Here is a 15,233-nt window from a genome sequence, read left to right as displayed (position 1 = left end):
TAAAATCTTTAAAATTTGAGTTGCCACTGTTGAATGTTGCCCAGAATATGAAGCAAGTCTTTCTGACAGATTTGACAATTAAGAAATGAGTTTTTGGTCAGGTGGTGTAATACGTTCTCCCAGAAGCCAAATATATTTTTGTGACATTAAATGATTATAAATAAAATTCAAAGTGGGAAAGACTATAAGATTCAAGCAGCAAAATTTACAATCTGGTTAGGTTTAGACCAACGAGTCCCATAACCAGCTATGAGGTTGCATCAAGTATGGGGTTGAACAACTTGACATGAAGACCTCCAAATTTTGCTCCCTAATCTCTTCTCTTTTAGCAGTATGAAGTTTGGTTTATCAGTGTGGAGTTGGCCCCTTAAGGAAGCCCTTTTTTATTAGAAAGGTTTTCAGAGAGCTTGAAGGGCTATAGCCAGTTCTGTAATAGGGCTATCTCCCCTATGTCTGCTAATCAGTGGGTAGAAGACCTCTAGCTAACCTGTCAGTTGAGGCATACAGAATTCCTAACACTGCCCAAGATTGTTTGGGCTGTGTCAGATCTCACACCATATATCATAACCAGTATGTTTTGAGGTTTCACACTGGATGATAAGGTTTGTTTTGAAATCTGTCACTGATAGTGTTGAGCCAGGCTTCAGAGACTTACACAAGTTGCAGAGATTCCAAACAGGTGGTTGCTTTTTTATTAAGGCTTTGGGTTGGGTTGTTTAGAAAGCCTGTGCATGAGCCCCTTGTTTGTATAACCACTCCACCTGTGACCTTGGTAATGTGACTTTTATCAATAAGTTGACAAGGAAACTTGGTAGAACCACTTGCCACCTAATGTTCCAGACATTCAGAAGAGACTGAACCTGTGTTCTGGTTCCTACACATCCAATCTCAAATCACCAGATGCAGGTCCCAGTGGAGCTAGCTTGATTTCTATGCAGAGATATATATGTGTACTGCATTTGCCCTAAAAATTTCACTTAGGTTAACTTTTACTGGCAAAGAAAAATCATAAAATGTTTTGGGTTTTTTTGGTCCTGAAAGTTGCATTTTTTTATATAGATATTATCCTACCTTGTAAACAAATTTGAAAACACCCTGTTAAGGTGATCTGAACTGAAGAAAATGGAGTAATGAAATTTTAGGGCAAATACAGCAGTGTTTCCCTTCCCTAACTCTCTTACCCTACACCCTGGCTTCTAAATCCTCAGAACATACTCTTCTTAATTCATTTATTGTAACACAGGCAGATTTCCACTGACTATATTATGCATTAAAGACATTATACAATTGTTGCATGTTTTAGAGTGGAATATCGTGATTTGTCAGCTTAAGACAGGTGATACGTGACGAGCACGCATAATGTAACAATTATAATAATTGTTTCATTATACCGGATAACCCATAACTCAAGACTCTAATAATTATGTTTCCACATGTGAGTGGGTTAGGGTGGGGAAGTAGGAACTGTCAAAACGGCGACTTTGAAAGCAGATGGCAGATGTGACGTAATACAATACGAAGGGGAAATTACCTAAGATGCCACAAAAAAATGAAGGATGGTTAGCGCGCTTCATTGCATTTGTTTCTTTAATGACATCACAGCGTGCAACATTAGAAAATGCCGAGCCCCACATGACTTAATAATATCCAATGAGAGAACAATAAATTAAGTGAGATATAATAATACAGGTTACTCACCTGATACCATGCAGTATTGTCACCATTAAAAACTAACCTTTCCACTAGTTTCTCTACAAAGTTAATTTTCTTTTTTTTTTGAATTTCTTTTGGATTTAGAGCACACTTCAAAGCGAGGATTGCATTATTTTTTATATCAGGGGTACTTGTGTTCACTTGTCAGCTCCTGTTATTTTGAAGGAAATTCATTTTAAGAATTGAGTGGGATTTTCATCCCATGAGATAGATACCAGTTGTGACGAAAAGAAGTTAAAAACTGATCACATGTTAACACCGGATATCACTTGTTAAGATCATGGTGGGAATAGCCATGTTTGCATGTGATAGATACTTCCAGTGTTTAATCAGAAACAATGCAGCTATGCAGTGATGTAAGGTATCAGTGGTAGAAGTAAATAACCTTCCTATGAAAACACTCACAAATATTAACTCTTGACCTAATGATTTACATAGGTCTGTTTTCAGATATGATTCAGACCCTGCTATGTCATTTCCTCAGTTTGTTTTCACTATGTTGACCTCATCACCCTACACAGTTAGTTGCCATGTATAGTCATTCTGGGTGGACTAAGCAATACTTTGTTAGGAAAAAGATATGCCCTGGTGTTCTGTTTTGGAAGAGAAGGGAAAAAAAAAGACTCCCAGGAAAAGCTAACTGTTTATCCAACACTTGTAAAACATTTGTGGAATGCCATGTCTGTCAAACAGATTTTCAGCACAACCTAGGATATAACATGTGGGAAATATTTGATGGGATGAACTAATGATCAAATGTCTGTTGATGGTAGCTGCATTTTAAATAATTGGTAGACACAAACCACAACCTAACACAGCTGTGTGTGTTTAACAGCTGTAATGGTAATTGAGGAAAATACTGCATATGAGGTTGTAGTTTGCTCAAACTGTGTATTATAGTGTATGTTTTAGGCAGTAATTAGGTGATGATGCTTGAGTGAAAAGCAAAGCTTACTCAAGAAAGCCATCATTCAGAAGTGGTCTGCATTGCTCTAAAAATGATCAGGTTTGGGTTTAAATTGTCCATGCTTTTTGACGTAGCGTTCATTGTAGGTTTTTTCAAATGACCCAATTTTCTATGTTTATCCTGTTGTTCTAACATTGGCATTTGATAATACAAACTATGTAAATGCGTCTCTGTGACAACATTAGGGACAGTTGTGAAATTCCACATTCAAACAGAGATTATCCCGCTGACATGTCCTGCTTTATGGAAAAGATATGGTGTGCCTTTTTGTCTGGTATGCATCATGATTGGGGCAACACCAGATGTAACTGTTATACAAGGGAACAAAATGTTGCACATATGTTGTGAAATTCGAGAAAATTCACAAACACTCTGTTTTGGCAGAAGTGATATGTTGGGTGCTGTAAGTTTGGGACAATCAGTCCCTTGACCTTTGACCTCTGATATGTATTTTTTTAAAGTTTATGTTACTAGCAAAGTGGGCGGGTTTAAAAAAGATCTGTTGATCTTGTCACAACATGGCGGAATGTTTGCGGGAGTCTGATTGCTTGTTTCAGTGTAATGTGACAGCTTTGCCTTAAAGGGTTAAGGCGGTTTACTGGCCTAGATCGTTAAAATCTCAACACAAATCAAGCAACATGTTTCAAAAGTGTTGAAAATAAAAAAGTTTCAGTGGGAAAATGCAAAGGCTTGACTTGTTACATTGTATTTCATCCAAGACTTACATCCAAGTTACTCATTTTCCCTGATTCAAATTTGCATAGATGATTTAGAGTTGGATAGATGATTTAGAGTTGGATAGATTATTTAGAGTTGCATAGATGATTTAGAGTTGGATAGATGATTTAGAGTTGGATAGATGATTCAAATTTGGATAGATGATTTAGAGTTGGATAGAGTTGGATAGATGATTTAGAGTTGGATAGATGATTTAGAGTTGGATAGAGTTGGATAGATGATTTAGAGTTGGATAGATGTAGAGTTGGATAGATGATTTAGAGTTGGATAGATGATTCGAATTTGGATAGATGATTTAGTTTTGGATGGATGATTTAGAGTTGGATAGATGTTGGAAAATTGCTTTGGCATTTATTTGCGAGGTAGGATGTGTCAGCACAAAAAGTAATATATTAATTATGACCTTTGTTTACCTCTGAAATGGACGGGTAAATTTTAGAGGGAAATGTAGAACTTGCATCATGCAATCTTTTCCTCCTAAGCATTCTGTCATTTTTATTGAATACCTGACCTTTGTATCAATCAATTCAAATGGCACTGTCTTTACAATTTGTCACAAAACAAGCTTCGTCTCTGACCACTGTCAGAATCTGACATCAAGAAAGCTTGTGACTGGATTGGAACTGCTAAAACCTCATACTTTGAAATCTAAGTCCTGTATCAGAAGTATGCTAATGGTCATACATATGATTATGCTAGTAGGCTGAATGAGTGCCCATGAAATGACATAATAAGAATAATCTTTTTAGTCATTAGTTATAAAATTCACTATAATTACTGGCCTTCCCATAGGCATGTTTGATTTCACGTGTACCTATGACATTCATTACATGCAAATCCCATCAACTCGGCCCTGTCCTAGCTGAGCTGTGCTGAGCAATTACTCGACACGTCTGCAAAATATGCTAGCTTAATTTCCTCTTTCCGGTTAAAGGATACTGTACATAATGACATAAACAAACCCATAGCCTGAGGCTATTTAAACCATGAAGTGGGTGAAGAGATTAGGATTCTGAATCATATGAGCACATGCACAGATAGGTGACTTTGTACAGGTTAATTGTGAAATATTGGATCATATGAGCACATGCTGCACAGATAGGTGACTTTGTACAGGTTAATTGTGAAATATTGGATCATATGAGCACATGCACAGATAGGTGACTTTGTACAGGTTAATTGTGAAATATTGGATCATATGAGCACATGCTGCACAGATAGGTGACTTTGTACAGGTTAATTGTGAAATATTGGATCATATGAGCATATGCACAGATAGGTGACTTTGTACAGGTTAATTGTGAAATATTGGATCATATGAGCACATGCTGCACAGATAGGTGACTTTGTACAGGTTAATTGTGAGATATGAGCACATGTACAGATAGGTGACTTTGTACAGGTTAATTGTGAAATATTGGATCATATGAACACATGCACAGATAGGTGACTTTGTACAGGTTAATTGTGAAATATTGGATCATATGAACACATGCACAGATAGGTGACTTTGTACAGGTTAATTGTGAAATATTGGATCATATGAGCACATGCACAGATAGGTGACTTTGTACAGGTTAATTGTGAAATATTGGATCATATGAGCACATGCTGCACAGATAGGTGACTTTGTACAGGTTAATTGTGAAATATTGGATCATATGAGCACATGCACAGATAGGTGACTTTGTACAGGTTAATTGTGAAATATTGGATCATATGAGCACATGCTGCACAGATAGGTGACTTTGTACAGGTTAATTGTGAGATATGAGCACATGTACAGATAGGTGACTTTGTACAGGTTAATTGTGAAATATTGGATCATATGAACACATGCACAGATAGGTGACTTTGTACAGGTTAATTGTGAAATATTGGATCATATGAACACATGCACAGATAGGTGACTTTGTACAGGTTAATTGTGAAATATTGGATCATATGAGCACATGCACAGATAGGTGACTTTGTACAGGTTAATTGTGAAATATTGGAATTTGTTTCCAGCTGTCAACACAAGATTCAAGTGAATAATGTCATGGTGTTTGTTAATAGAAGTCAAGGTGTGAATAAGACTTCGTTGGTCAGCATTGTTCTATTTCTTCAGCAATGTAATTAATTTGGTGATGATTTACAGCATGACAGTTTTGCTGATCGTAAAGCATGAAAAAAATGCCTGTGGACATGTGATTTGACTTTTACCAGCAAACCTTTGTTTGATTTCAGGAACATTTTAATTACTATTCATATGACGAGTCTCTGGGGCCAATCGTTTTGTCATACAAAGAAGAAAATTTGGGGTCACAAAGTCACACTAGGATTATAGTCAGGTAAGTTGATAATATAGGTGTGTGGCCGACAGTCTGAAGGGATTTGCAGTCTTAAGTAAAACCTGAAACACAAGGAAGGCAAGTAATTTTTATGTGTTAAAATACAAGAGAAATTCATGGGTAAAATCTTTCTTTCAGTGATACATAAGCTCTACTTTTTAACAGAAAGTCATTGATGCTATTATGATCATAAAATATGGTTTTGAAGACAGAGGTCTAGACTCTGTTTACAGGGGAATATTAAGAGATATAATATAAGCAATTAATGCTCAGACAGTTGTAACAACCATACCATCATCTTGTTTTTTGACAGAACTCGATGTTGTACCAGACATGAAACAGTTCCGTCGTGTCGGATCGATGAACCTTCCACTCCAGCCAAAATGGCAAAGGTAAGAAATCACTTAACCAGATCTGATGAATTTATCTTAAATAAGGTCTAAATAAGTGATGTATGAACACCATTTTTGATGCAGAGGTCTTTGCTAGTCTATGCAACTTTGGTTGTCCAGAATGTCTGGGATACATAGATCACAATAAAGTTGAAAGAAACCATTTCAAGTGAACAAGGGGAGGTAATTCTGGAGCTTCTCTGCTTTAAATATAAGAAAGACAGTCCCAAGTTTACCCTCAAAGCCTGGTGAAGCTGATCATTCAGTTATAACTTTCTGTTTTCTTTCAGCTTTTATGTGAAGATATAACTGCTGAACGATTTCAACCAGTGCTATCAACAAAGGTAAGACAGTTATTTAAATGATACTGTATATGATGTTCTCTATTATTGCCACCTCAAATCAAGCATTGTATTCATTGAGATATATGTTGTTAAATAAAGACGCACAACATAATAACTGAACATACGGTTATACTTTGATCCTCATGGTTTAGTAGAAGACATTTTAATCAGAAGGTTATTGAACAAAAATCTATATTTGTTGTTTTATATACATTTTCAAATCAATAATACCGGTAAAACTTCTGTAAATCATAGAAAATTGTCAGTATTATCTGATGTGAAGAGAAAGTGGAAAGAGTTTTGTAACTCAATGTGGTTTATTTTTTCAGGGTTCAGAAATGGTGGTCAGCTATGATGAACATGTGTTAACCACCAGGTTCAAGTTTGGGATCATTTACCAAAGATATGGGCAGGTGAGAATAAACTGAAAATCCCACTTCTGACATCAAAAGTTTGGAGTAATTATTCTCCAAAGCATACAGCATCGAGAGGATATCTTCAACTGAAATTGGTACTGAATACAGTGATGTTCAGTTTATTTCTGACCTAACTTCATTATTGTTGTATAATATAAATTTGTGATAACTTGTGTAAATCATATAATGTGACATAACTATTATTTATTTCAGACCAAAGAAGAAGATTTGTTTGGCAATGTGTCACATAGTCCAGCCATGGAGGAATTCCTGACTTTGATTGGTGATAGGGTCCAGTTACAAGATTTCAAAGGGTGAGCTGACTTACAATATAACACAACAGAACAACCCTACCCATTATAAATGTATGGCAGTAGCACACATATGCGTTTATAAGTAATTACGCAATTTAAGTCACTGAAATAACTGGGTTTTTTTTTATATCTTAACCTAACCCAGAGACATGGCTCATGTATAAAGATGCTGAAACATCAAATTTTGAAATTTTTTTCTTCTGACTGTTGCATGAAAATACTTTTGATTGTGATATTTTTTGGATTGTGATAGTTTTAGTTGCAAATCTTAATTAATAACTTCTTACTTGGAACTGACCTTGAGCTGATTGTGACTTCAGGTTCCGTGGTGGATTAGACACGACACACAGGCAGACAGGCGAAACATCGGTGTACACAGAGTGTATGGGCAAGGAGATAATGTTTCATGTATCAACATTGTTACCTTACACAGACGGAGACTCACAACAGGTCAGTTGCCTGAGAGTGTCTCCTTAAAACTTCTCGTATTTGATGTAAACATTTAATGAGAAAATCATATGCTTGGATTCTTATAAGTATTTCCAGGTTTTTTAAAAATATACTTGCAGCTACATGTAATTTAAAGAAAGGAAAAGAAAAAAGAAATGAAAAGTAGTCAGAGTTGAATGCATAACTCCTGGCACAGCTGTTTCCTATACCCATAATCCATAAACCCGACAGCCTTCGTGTAAGTGGATAATTCTTGAGTTAGACATTGATTTATTTATTTGATTGTTGTTTTACCCATTACTCATGAATATTTCACTGATACAACGGCGGCCAGCATTATGGTGTGAGGAATCTAGGCAGAGCCCATGGGGAGCACGACTTTGAATACCAACCAACCAATCAATCAATCATTTGCAAAGTCAGTGAAAGCATGAAGAACTGTGTCTACTGTGTTGTATAAAAGATAACACTGAATTTGCATATTTGTAGACACGTCTTGTTCATGTTCTTAATCTGCTGGGAAAGCAGTTTTGTAGGTTTGAAAGTTTATTTTGTGATACTGATGGTGTGTTTGTCTCTCTTTTTCTTCCAGCTACAACGAAAGCGTCACATAGGCAATGATATCGTTGCCATAGTTTTTCAGGAGAGCAATACTCCATTCATCCCAGACATGATTGCGTCACACTTCCTTCATGCCTACATTGTCATTCAGCCAATAGATCCCAACACGGACAGCACTCGCTATAAGGTGAGAACCAATGGAAAATCAGTGACATTGATTACAGCTAGTGTTTCCCTTTTATCTTTTCATCTAATTTTGACATTTTAAAAAATTTCCTCGAAAAGTAATCTTACATCCAGTAAATGGAGGCAGACAGTTTTGAAAACCCTCAAAGAATTCAAGCAGTGAATTGTAATTTTAGATGCAGTTTGAAAACATAATGCAAACAATTTTGAAGACTAAAATGCATAGCTCATCTAAGGGCAAATTTATCTAATTTTATGTGAACTAATTTCACTAAAATTATAAAATAACCTGCCCAGATCAGATAGCTCTGTTCTTATTTCCCAAAACATGTATTAGGGGATTTATGATGGTTTAAAATGACATTAATGTTGTAAAGTAGCTGATAAAAAGTGAAATAATGTACAACTCTTTTACAAGAAATTGCCATTTGCATACACATAATTATGTGGATAGGTTTCTTGTTACGTTCAGATATCTCCCATTGCAGCGACAATTGTATTGGGTGTACTTTACCTCACTGGTAATCTGTTAACAGGTATCAGTGACAGCAAGAGATGATGTTCCATTCTTTGGCCCAACGTTGCCAACTCCAGCAGTATTCAAAAAGGTACACAGTCATTTAACACATTATAAGTCTGATCAAAGCCCTCAGAAAAATTGATGTTACCTTCAGAAATGCTCAATTTTATGTACATATTTGTAATAATTGTAGTTCATCCTTTCTGCTGTTGGTAAATGGAACATTGATTTATTCACAATGTATTATTAAGTGTATTTATTCCGCATGATGTATTTATAAAAAATGCTATTAAACCACATGTGTTCGTATTTAGAAAAAGTGTAGATCAGGGTTAAACTTTTTCTTCTTTCTCATTTCTTTGTCCATTATAGTTATTTGGCAGAAATGCTCAGAAAGAAAACATCAGATATTTACTGTTACCTTCATATTACAATTCCTGCTTACATAGGTAAGCAGTGAAATCATAGAAAATAAATAAGTGGTTTGTTAATAACCTTTGTGAAAGTTTTGTAATGTATGATTCAAACCATTTTTTACCTCTGCTGTTTTCCTTTTTGCAACAGGGCCCTGAGTTCCGAGATTTCCTGTTGACAAAGTTGATCAATGCTGAAACGGCTTGTTACAAGGCTGACCAGTTTGCAAAACTTGAGGTAAATTTAGACGACACAATCTTGGCATCCTTTTGGAATTATGGATATTGATCACATGTAAACAAAACATTTAAGGAAAAGGGGCTTGAAGTTGACGCAACACAGTCCACTTTGGTTGTTTGATGGAAACCGTTCACAGTGAATACAATATCTAAAATTCAGGAGAAGAATCAAAGCATTTGTACAGAATAAAAATGTTGTTCAGGCATTCTGCTAAATCTTGGGAAATTTAGTTTCTTTTGTAGAGTGGTTAGGCTAAACCTATAATTGCACAAAGAAAACTGCATCTTTTGGTTAATATACCACCGGGCTCAAACTTGTTGTTTTGCTTCTGCAGTTATGAACATTCATGCCTTAAAAATTTTATTCTCACAGCTTTGTTTGACAATGTTTTGTGGTCAACTATCTCTCATAATTCAACATTCCTTCCTGAATTAGCTAGCCAAGGAGAGACAGTATCTATACAACATCTCCTGATTTTCCCCACAGGAAAGAACAAGAGCAGCATTGCTGGAATCTTTACATCAAGATCTTCACAAGAAGACTATTGAGATGTTTGGACCAATCCCCCACCCCGGGATGAAACAGGAAACTAGTAAACTCTTTGACAGTTTTAAGAGGGCAATCAGTGGCAAACCACGTTCCCAGTCCGTGGAGACGGGCTACCCGGCCACCTCACGGCGCACAAATGGAGTCTCCTTAACGCTGCCTCCTGTTGGCGAGGATGAGAAGCTCCAAGTAAATGTAGGTATTCTTCGATTTTCAAAGTTGAACATCAATATCCAGTCTGTGTAATGTCAGTAAAACTGTTTGTAAAATGCATACTTCATGAATTCAAGGACAAGCATGAAAAACCTTAACTGAGAACTAATTTTACTGTAGTGGGTGAGGGAATTTGACGAAGATGAATTTAGAGATTTTAATGTTTTCTTTTTAATAGGGTAAGAAGTCCCCAAGTGTTAGCAGCAAAACATTCCCAAGAAATTCCTCAGGAAGTTTTGATTCCAAAAAGTACAAGGAGAGAGGGTGAGTTTTTGACATAGTTTTGGCTGATTGCAATTTTGTCTATCATATTCTACTAGTGCCTTTTGAGAATATATGTTCAGGATGTAATGAAAACTGAAATTGTGTAATCCAAGAAGTGTACATGCTGAAGTTGTTGAACTTTGTGAATAAGAATGGAATGTTCTGCATTGATTAATATACTGTAAGGATTCACTGAAGTCACTATTTCCAAGTTTCTTAGTAAAGATATACTGTTTCATATTAAGAAGTGAAAACTGCATAAAGGATTGAAAATGCCACAAGCTCTTTTATAAGGAGCTGAGTTATGACAGCATTATTTCAGCACATATTTAATCTGAACTTCTTTTGTTACTGATTGTGGTTTTTTTTTTGCATTGTGTTTATTTGCAGGTTGAGGCTGTCAGACACAAACAGCCAATCCTCTTTCAAGACCTGCAGTCCCCCACCCTCTCCCCAGTCTAGTCCTAGCAGCACAGCATCAACTTCCAGGTAGGCATAGTTCTCTCCCATAGGGGAAGTCATCTTCATCCTCACCTTGCCACAGTTGTACATACATTTTTTCTTCTTTTTTTCCACTGAGCAATAGAAAAGTTAGTTTGTTCTGTACATTTTCCTGCGTCTTCATCCTCACCTTGCCACAGTTGTACATACATTTTTTCTTCTTTTTTTCCACTGAGCAATAGAAAAGTTAGTTTGTTCTGTACATTTTCCTGCGTCTTCATCCTCACCTTGCCACAGTTGTACATACATTTTTTCTTCTTTTTTTCCACTGAGCAATAGAAAGGTTAGTTTGTTCTGTACATTTTCCTGAATCTTCATCCTCACCTTGCCACAGTTGTACATACATTTTTTCTTCTTTTTTTCCACTGAGCAATAGAAAAGTTAGTTTGTTCTGTACATTTTCCTGCGTCTTCATCCTCACCCTGCCACAGTTGTACATACATTTTTTCTTCTTTTTTTCCACTGAGCAATAGAAAAGTTAGTTTGTTCTGTACATTTTCCTGCGTCTTCATCCTCACCTTGCCACAGTTGTACATACATTTTTTCTTCTTTTTTTTCACTGAGCAATAGAAAAGTTAGTTTGTTCTGTACATTTTCCTGAATCTTCATCCTCACCTTGCCACAGTTGTACATACATTTTTTCTTCTTTTTTTCCACTGAGCAATAGAAAAGTTAGTTTGTTCTGTACATTTTCCTGAATCTTCATCCTCACCTTGCCACAGTTGTACATACATTTTTTCTTCTTTTTTTCCACTGAGCAATAGAAAAGTTAGTTTGTTCTGTACATTTTCCTGCGTCTTCATCCTCACCTTGCCACAGTTGTACATACATTTTTTCTTCTTTTTTTTCACTGAGCAATAGAAAAGTTAGTTTGTTCTGTACATTTTCCTGAATCTTCATCCTCACCTTGCCACAGTTGTACATACATTTTTTCTTCTTTTTTTCCACTGAGCAATAGAAAAGTTAGTTTGTTCTGTACATTTTCCTGCATCTTCATCCTCACCTTGCCACAGTTGTACATACATTTTTTCTTCTTTTTTTCCACTGAGCAATAGAAAAGTTAGTTTGTTCTGTACATTTTCCTGCGTCTTCATCCTCACCTTCCCACAGTTGTACATACATTTTTTCTTCTTTTTTTTCACTGAGCAATAGAAAAGTTAGTTTGTTCTGTACATTTTCCTGCGTCTTCATCCTCACCTTGCCACAGTTGTACATACATTTTTTCTTCTTTTTTTTCACTGAGCAATAGAAAAGTTAGTTTGTTCTGTACATTTTCCTGAATCTTCATCCTCACCTTGCCACAGTTGTACATACATTTTTTCTTCTTTTTTTCCACTGAGCAATAGAAAAGTTAGTTTGTTCTGTACATTTTCCTGCGTCTTCATCCTCACCTTGCCACAGTTGTACATACATTTTTTCTTCTTTTTTTCCACTGAGCAATAGAAAAGTTAGTTTGTTCTGTACATTTTCCTGAATCTTCATCCTCACCTTGCCACAGTTGTACATACATTTTTTCTTCTTTTTTTCCACTGAGCAATAGAAAAGTTAGTTTGTTCTGTACATTTTCCTGAATCTTCATCCTCACCTTGCCACAGTTGTACATACATTTTTTCTTCTTTTTTTCCACTGAGCAATAGAAAAGTTAGTTTGTTCTGTACATTTTCCTGCATCTTCATCCTCACCTTGCCACAGTTGTACATACATTTTTTCTTCTTTTTTTCCACTGAGCAATAGAAAAGTTAGTTTGTTCTGTACATTTTCCTGCGTCTTCATCCTCACCTTGCCACAGTTGTACATACATTTTTTCTTCTTTTTTTCCACTGAGCAATAGAAAAGTTAGTTTGTTCTGTACATTTTCCCGCGTCTTCATCCTCACCTTGCCACAGTTGTACATACATTTTTTCTTCTTTTTTTCCACTGAGCAATAGAAAAGTTAGCTTGTTCTGTACATTTTCCTGAATCTTCATCCTCACCTTGCCACAGTTGTACATACATTTTTTCTTCTTTTTTTTCCACTGAGCAATAGAAAAGTTAGTTTGTTCTGTACATTTTCCTGAATCTTCATCCTCACCTTGCCACAGTTGTACATACATTTTTTCTTCTTTTTTTCCACTGAGCAATAGAAAAGTTAGTTTGTTCTGTACATTTTCCTGAATCTTCATCCTCACCTTGCCACAGTTGTACATACATTTTTTCTTCTTTTTTTTCCACTGAGCAATAGAAAAGTTAGTTTGTTCTGTACATTTTCCTGCATCTTCATCCTCACCTTGCCACAGTTGTACATACATTTTTTCTTCTTTTTTTTCCACTGAGCAATAGAAAAGTTAGTTTGTTCTGTACATTTTCCTGAATCTTCATCCTCACCTTGCCACAGTTGTACATACATTTTTTCTTCTTTTTTTTCCACTGAGCAATAGAAAAGTTAGTTTGTTCTGTACATTTTCCTGCCTGAAATACAGAAATTTGGGACAGGCATGTGTACATGTATGTACAAATATTGTTTGTTTTTTGTACAGATGTAATCATGAGAACAGCATGCAGATTTCTCCGTCAAATTCCACAAGTAGTTTTAACAGCATGGATGACTTCCCGCTGGACAGAATGGAGAGAACCAGTCACCAGGACCACGATGATTCGGACACTGGCATGGTAAGCAGCAGTATCCACTCTAGTCTCTACCTTTGTTACACCCAGCACTCCATTCTCCTCCTGATAAAACTGACAGCCATCATATCAGTTTCATATCATAACATTTCTTTTTAGCATGGTATTAAACAAAAGTGAAATAAATAATTGCCTACTTCTGTCAGTGGCATATACCTCTTTATAATTTTATAACTTTATAATTATACCTTTATAGCTCCATAGGGCTCATGAAACAAAACATGAGGTATTTGCAAAGCTGTAACTCTTTTGATTATGTTTTGGAGTTCCACTCCTTTTGTGTTTTGTTGATAAGAGCTATTTTTACTTGTAACAATAAATGACCCATTAAATCCACGTACGTGTATAACCAATATTGGTGTCAGATCGAGAGTCTCAGATTTAAGATTCCAAATTACTTTTGCTTTTGCCCAGGAGAGTATGTCCTCAGCTGAGACACCAAACACCAACGTCAAACTGTCCCTGTCTAACAGTTTCGGAGAGGATGGGGGATGTGTGTTCATTGATATTGAAGGTTAGTAGAGAGTAGTCAAGTTATCGATATTAAATGCCAGTCATGAAATTTTGTAGTTGACCAAAAATCATCTAGTTATTTATTTTGGCCCTATTCTGAGAGCTCTGCTGATCTAAGTAAAGGTGTTCTGAGGTTTGTGTACAAGTTAGGATTACATCCCAGTGGGAGTGGGGGGGGGGGGGCTGTGGCTCAGTTGGTCAGCGAAGCGAAATGACCCAGTAGCCTCTCACCAATGCGGTCGCTGTGAGTTCAAGTCCAGCTCATGCTGGCTTCTCTCCGGCCGTATGTGGGAAGGCCTTCTAGCAACCTGTGGATGGTTGTGGGTTTTCCTCCGGGCTGTGCCCGGTTTCTTCCCACCATAATGCTGGCAGCCGTCGTATAAATGAAATATTCTTGAGTATGGCATAAAACAAGCAATCAAATAAATAAATAAATGTATATATCCTACTGGAAAAAAAGTTTCAATACAAAAAGAAATTTTTGATGACCTTTAATTGCCTATAAAAATCAACTTTTTGGATGAATTTTGGGTCAGATACAACAACAGCAGTTACACCATTTAGATTCCTATTTGCGTTTACTTACGACGAACAGTAATGTCTTGGTCATCCCATTACCCTATGTAGCTTCTAATCTGGTCTCTATTATTAAAATGTCAAACTTGGTTGTTGTTTTTTTTGTTTCATTTTTTTCCTCCAAAAATTGTGATTGAATCAAGTCAATAAATCTCTACTATTTCACTTCACTGTTGACAGAATCAATGACCAAACAAATGGAAGCACTGAAACTTGAAGTTCACAAACTGAAGTGTGAGAAACTTGATCTACTCAGGCAAAATGTGGTAAGCTTATAATTTCACTGTTTTGATTCATCTGCTGGATTTTAAGAATTGACATTAGTGTTTCCTGGTTTTAGATACATGTGTGTTATACTGTTTTTCATA

The 15,233-nt window shown here is 36.1% G+C and overlaps 1 protein-coding gene across 11 annotated transcripts in view; it reads left to right on the top strand.

The window, feature by feature from the left end:
- Positions 1 to 15,233, top strand: part of LOC135475487 (rap1 GTPase-activating protein 1-like) — a 193,720-nt gene that overhangs the window by 174,358 nt on the left and 4,129 nt on the right. For 10 of the 11 annotated variants that reach the window (XM_064755407.1, XM_064755403.1, XM_064755404.1 and 7 more), the window contains 15 exons: positions 5,648 to 5,751; positions 6,065 to 6,143; positions 6,434 to 6,487; positions 6,817 to 6,900; positions 7,117 to 7,217; positions 7,538 to 7,667; positions 8,260 to 8,415; positions 8,951 to 9,022; positions 9,499 to 9,585; positions 10,075 to 10,329; positions 10,526 to 10,611; positions 11,002 to 11,100; positions 13,629 to 13,761; positions 14,191 to 14,290; positions 15,046 to 15,131. In XM_064755407.1, the coding sequence (XP_064611477.1) occupies positions 5,648 to 5,751; positions 6,065 to 6,143; positions 6,434 to 6,487; positions 6,817 to 6,900; positions 7,117 to 7,217; positions 7,538 to 7,667; positions 8,260 to 8,415; positions 8,951 to 9,022; positions 9,499 to 9,585; positions 10,075 to 10,329; positions 10,526 to 10,611; positions 11,002 to 11,100; positions 13,629 to 13,761; positions 14,191 to 14,290; positions 15,046 to 15,131 (1,626 nt within the window). The remainder of the gene's footprint in view (positions 1 to 5,647; positions 5,752 to 6,064; positions 6,144 to 6,433; positions 6,488 to 6,816; positions 6,901 to 7,116; positions 7,218 to 7,537; positions 7,668 to 8,259; positions 8,416 to 8,950; positions 9,023 to 9,498; positions 9,586 to 10,074; positions 10,330 to 10,525; positions 10,612 to 11,001; positions 11,101 to 13,628; positions 13,762 to 14,190; positions 14,291 to 15,045; positions 15,132 to 15,233) is intronic. The other variant, XM_064755405.1, reaches the window with a different exon arrangement.

This window comes from Liolophura sinensis, chromosome 9 (genome assembly GCF_032854445.1).
Source record: "Liolophura sinensis isolate JHLJ2023 chromosome 9, CUHK_Ljap_v2, whole genome shotgun sequence".
Classification (NCBI taxonomy): Eukaryota; Metazoa; Mollusca; class Polyplacophora; order Chitonida; family Chitonidae; genus Liolophura; species Liolophura sinensis.
Note: the sequence above shows the minus strand (reverse complement) of the source record. Positions and strands in the feature narration are given on the sequence as shown.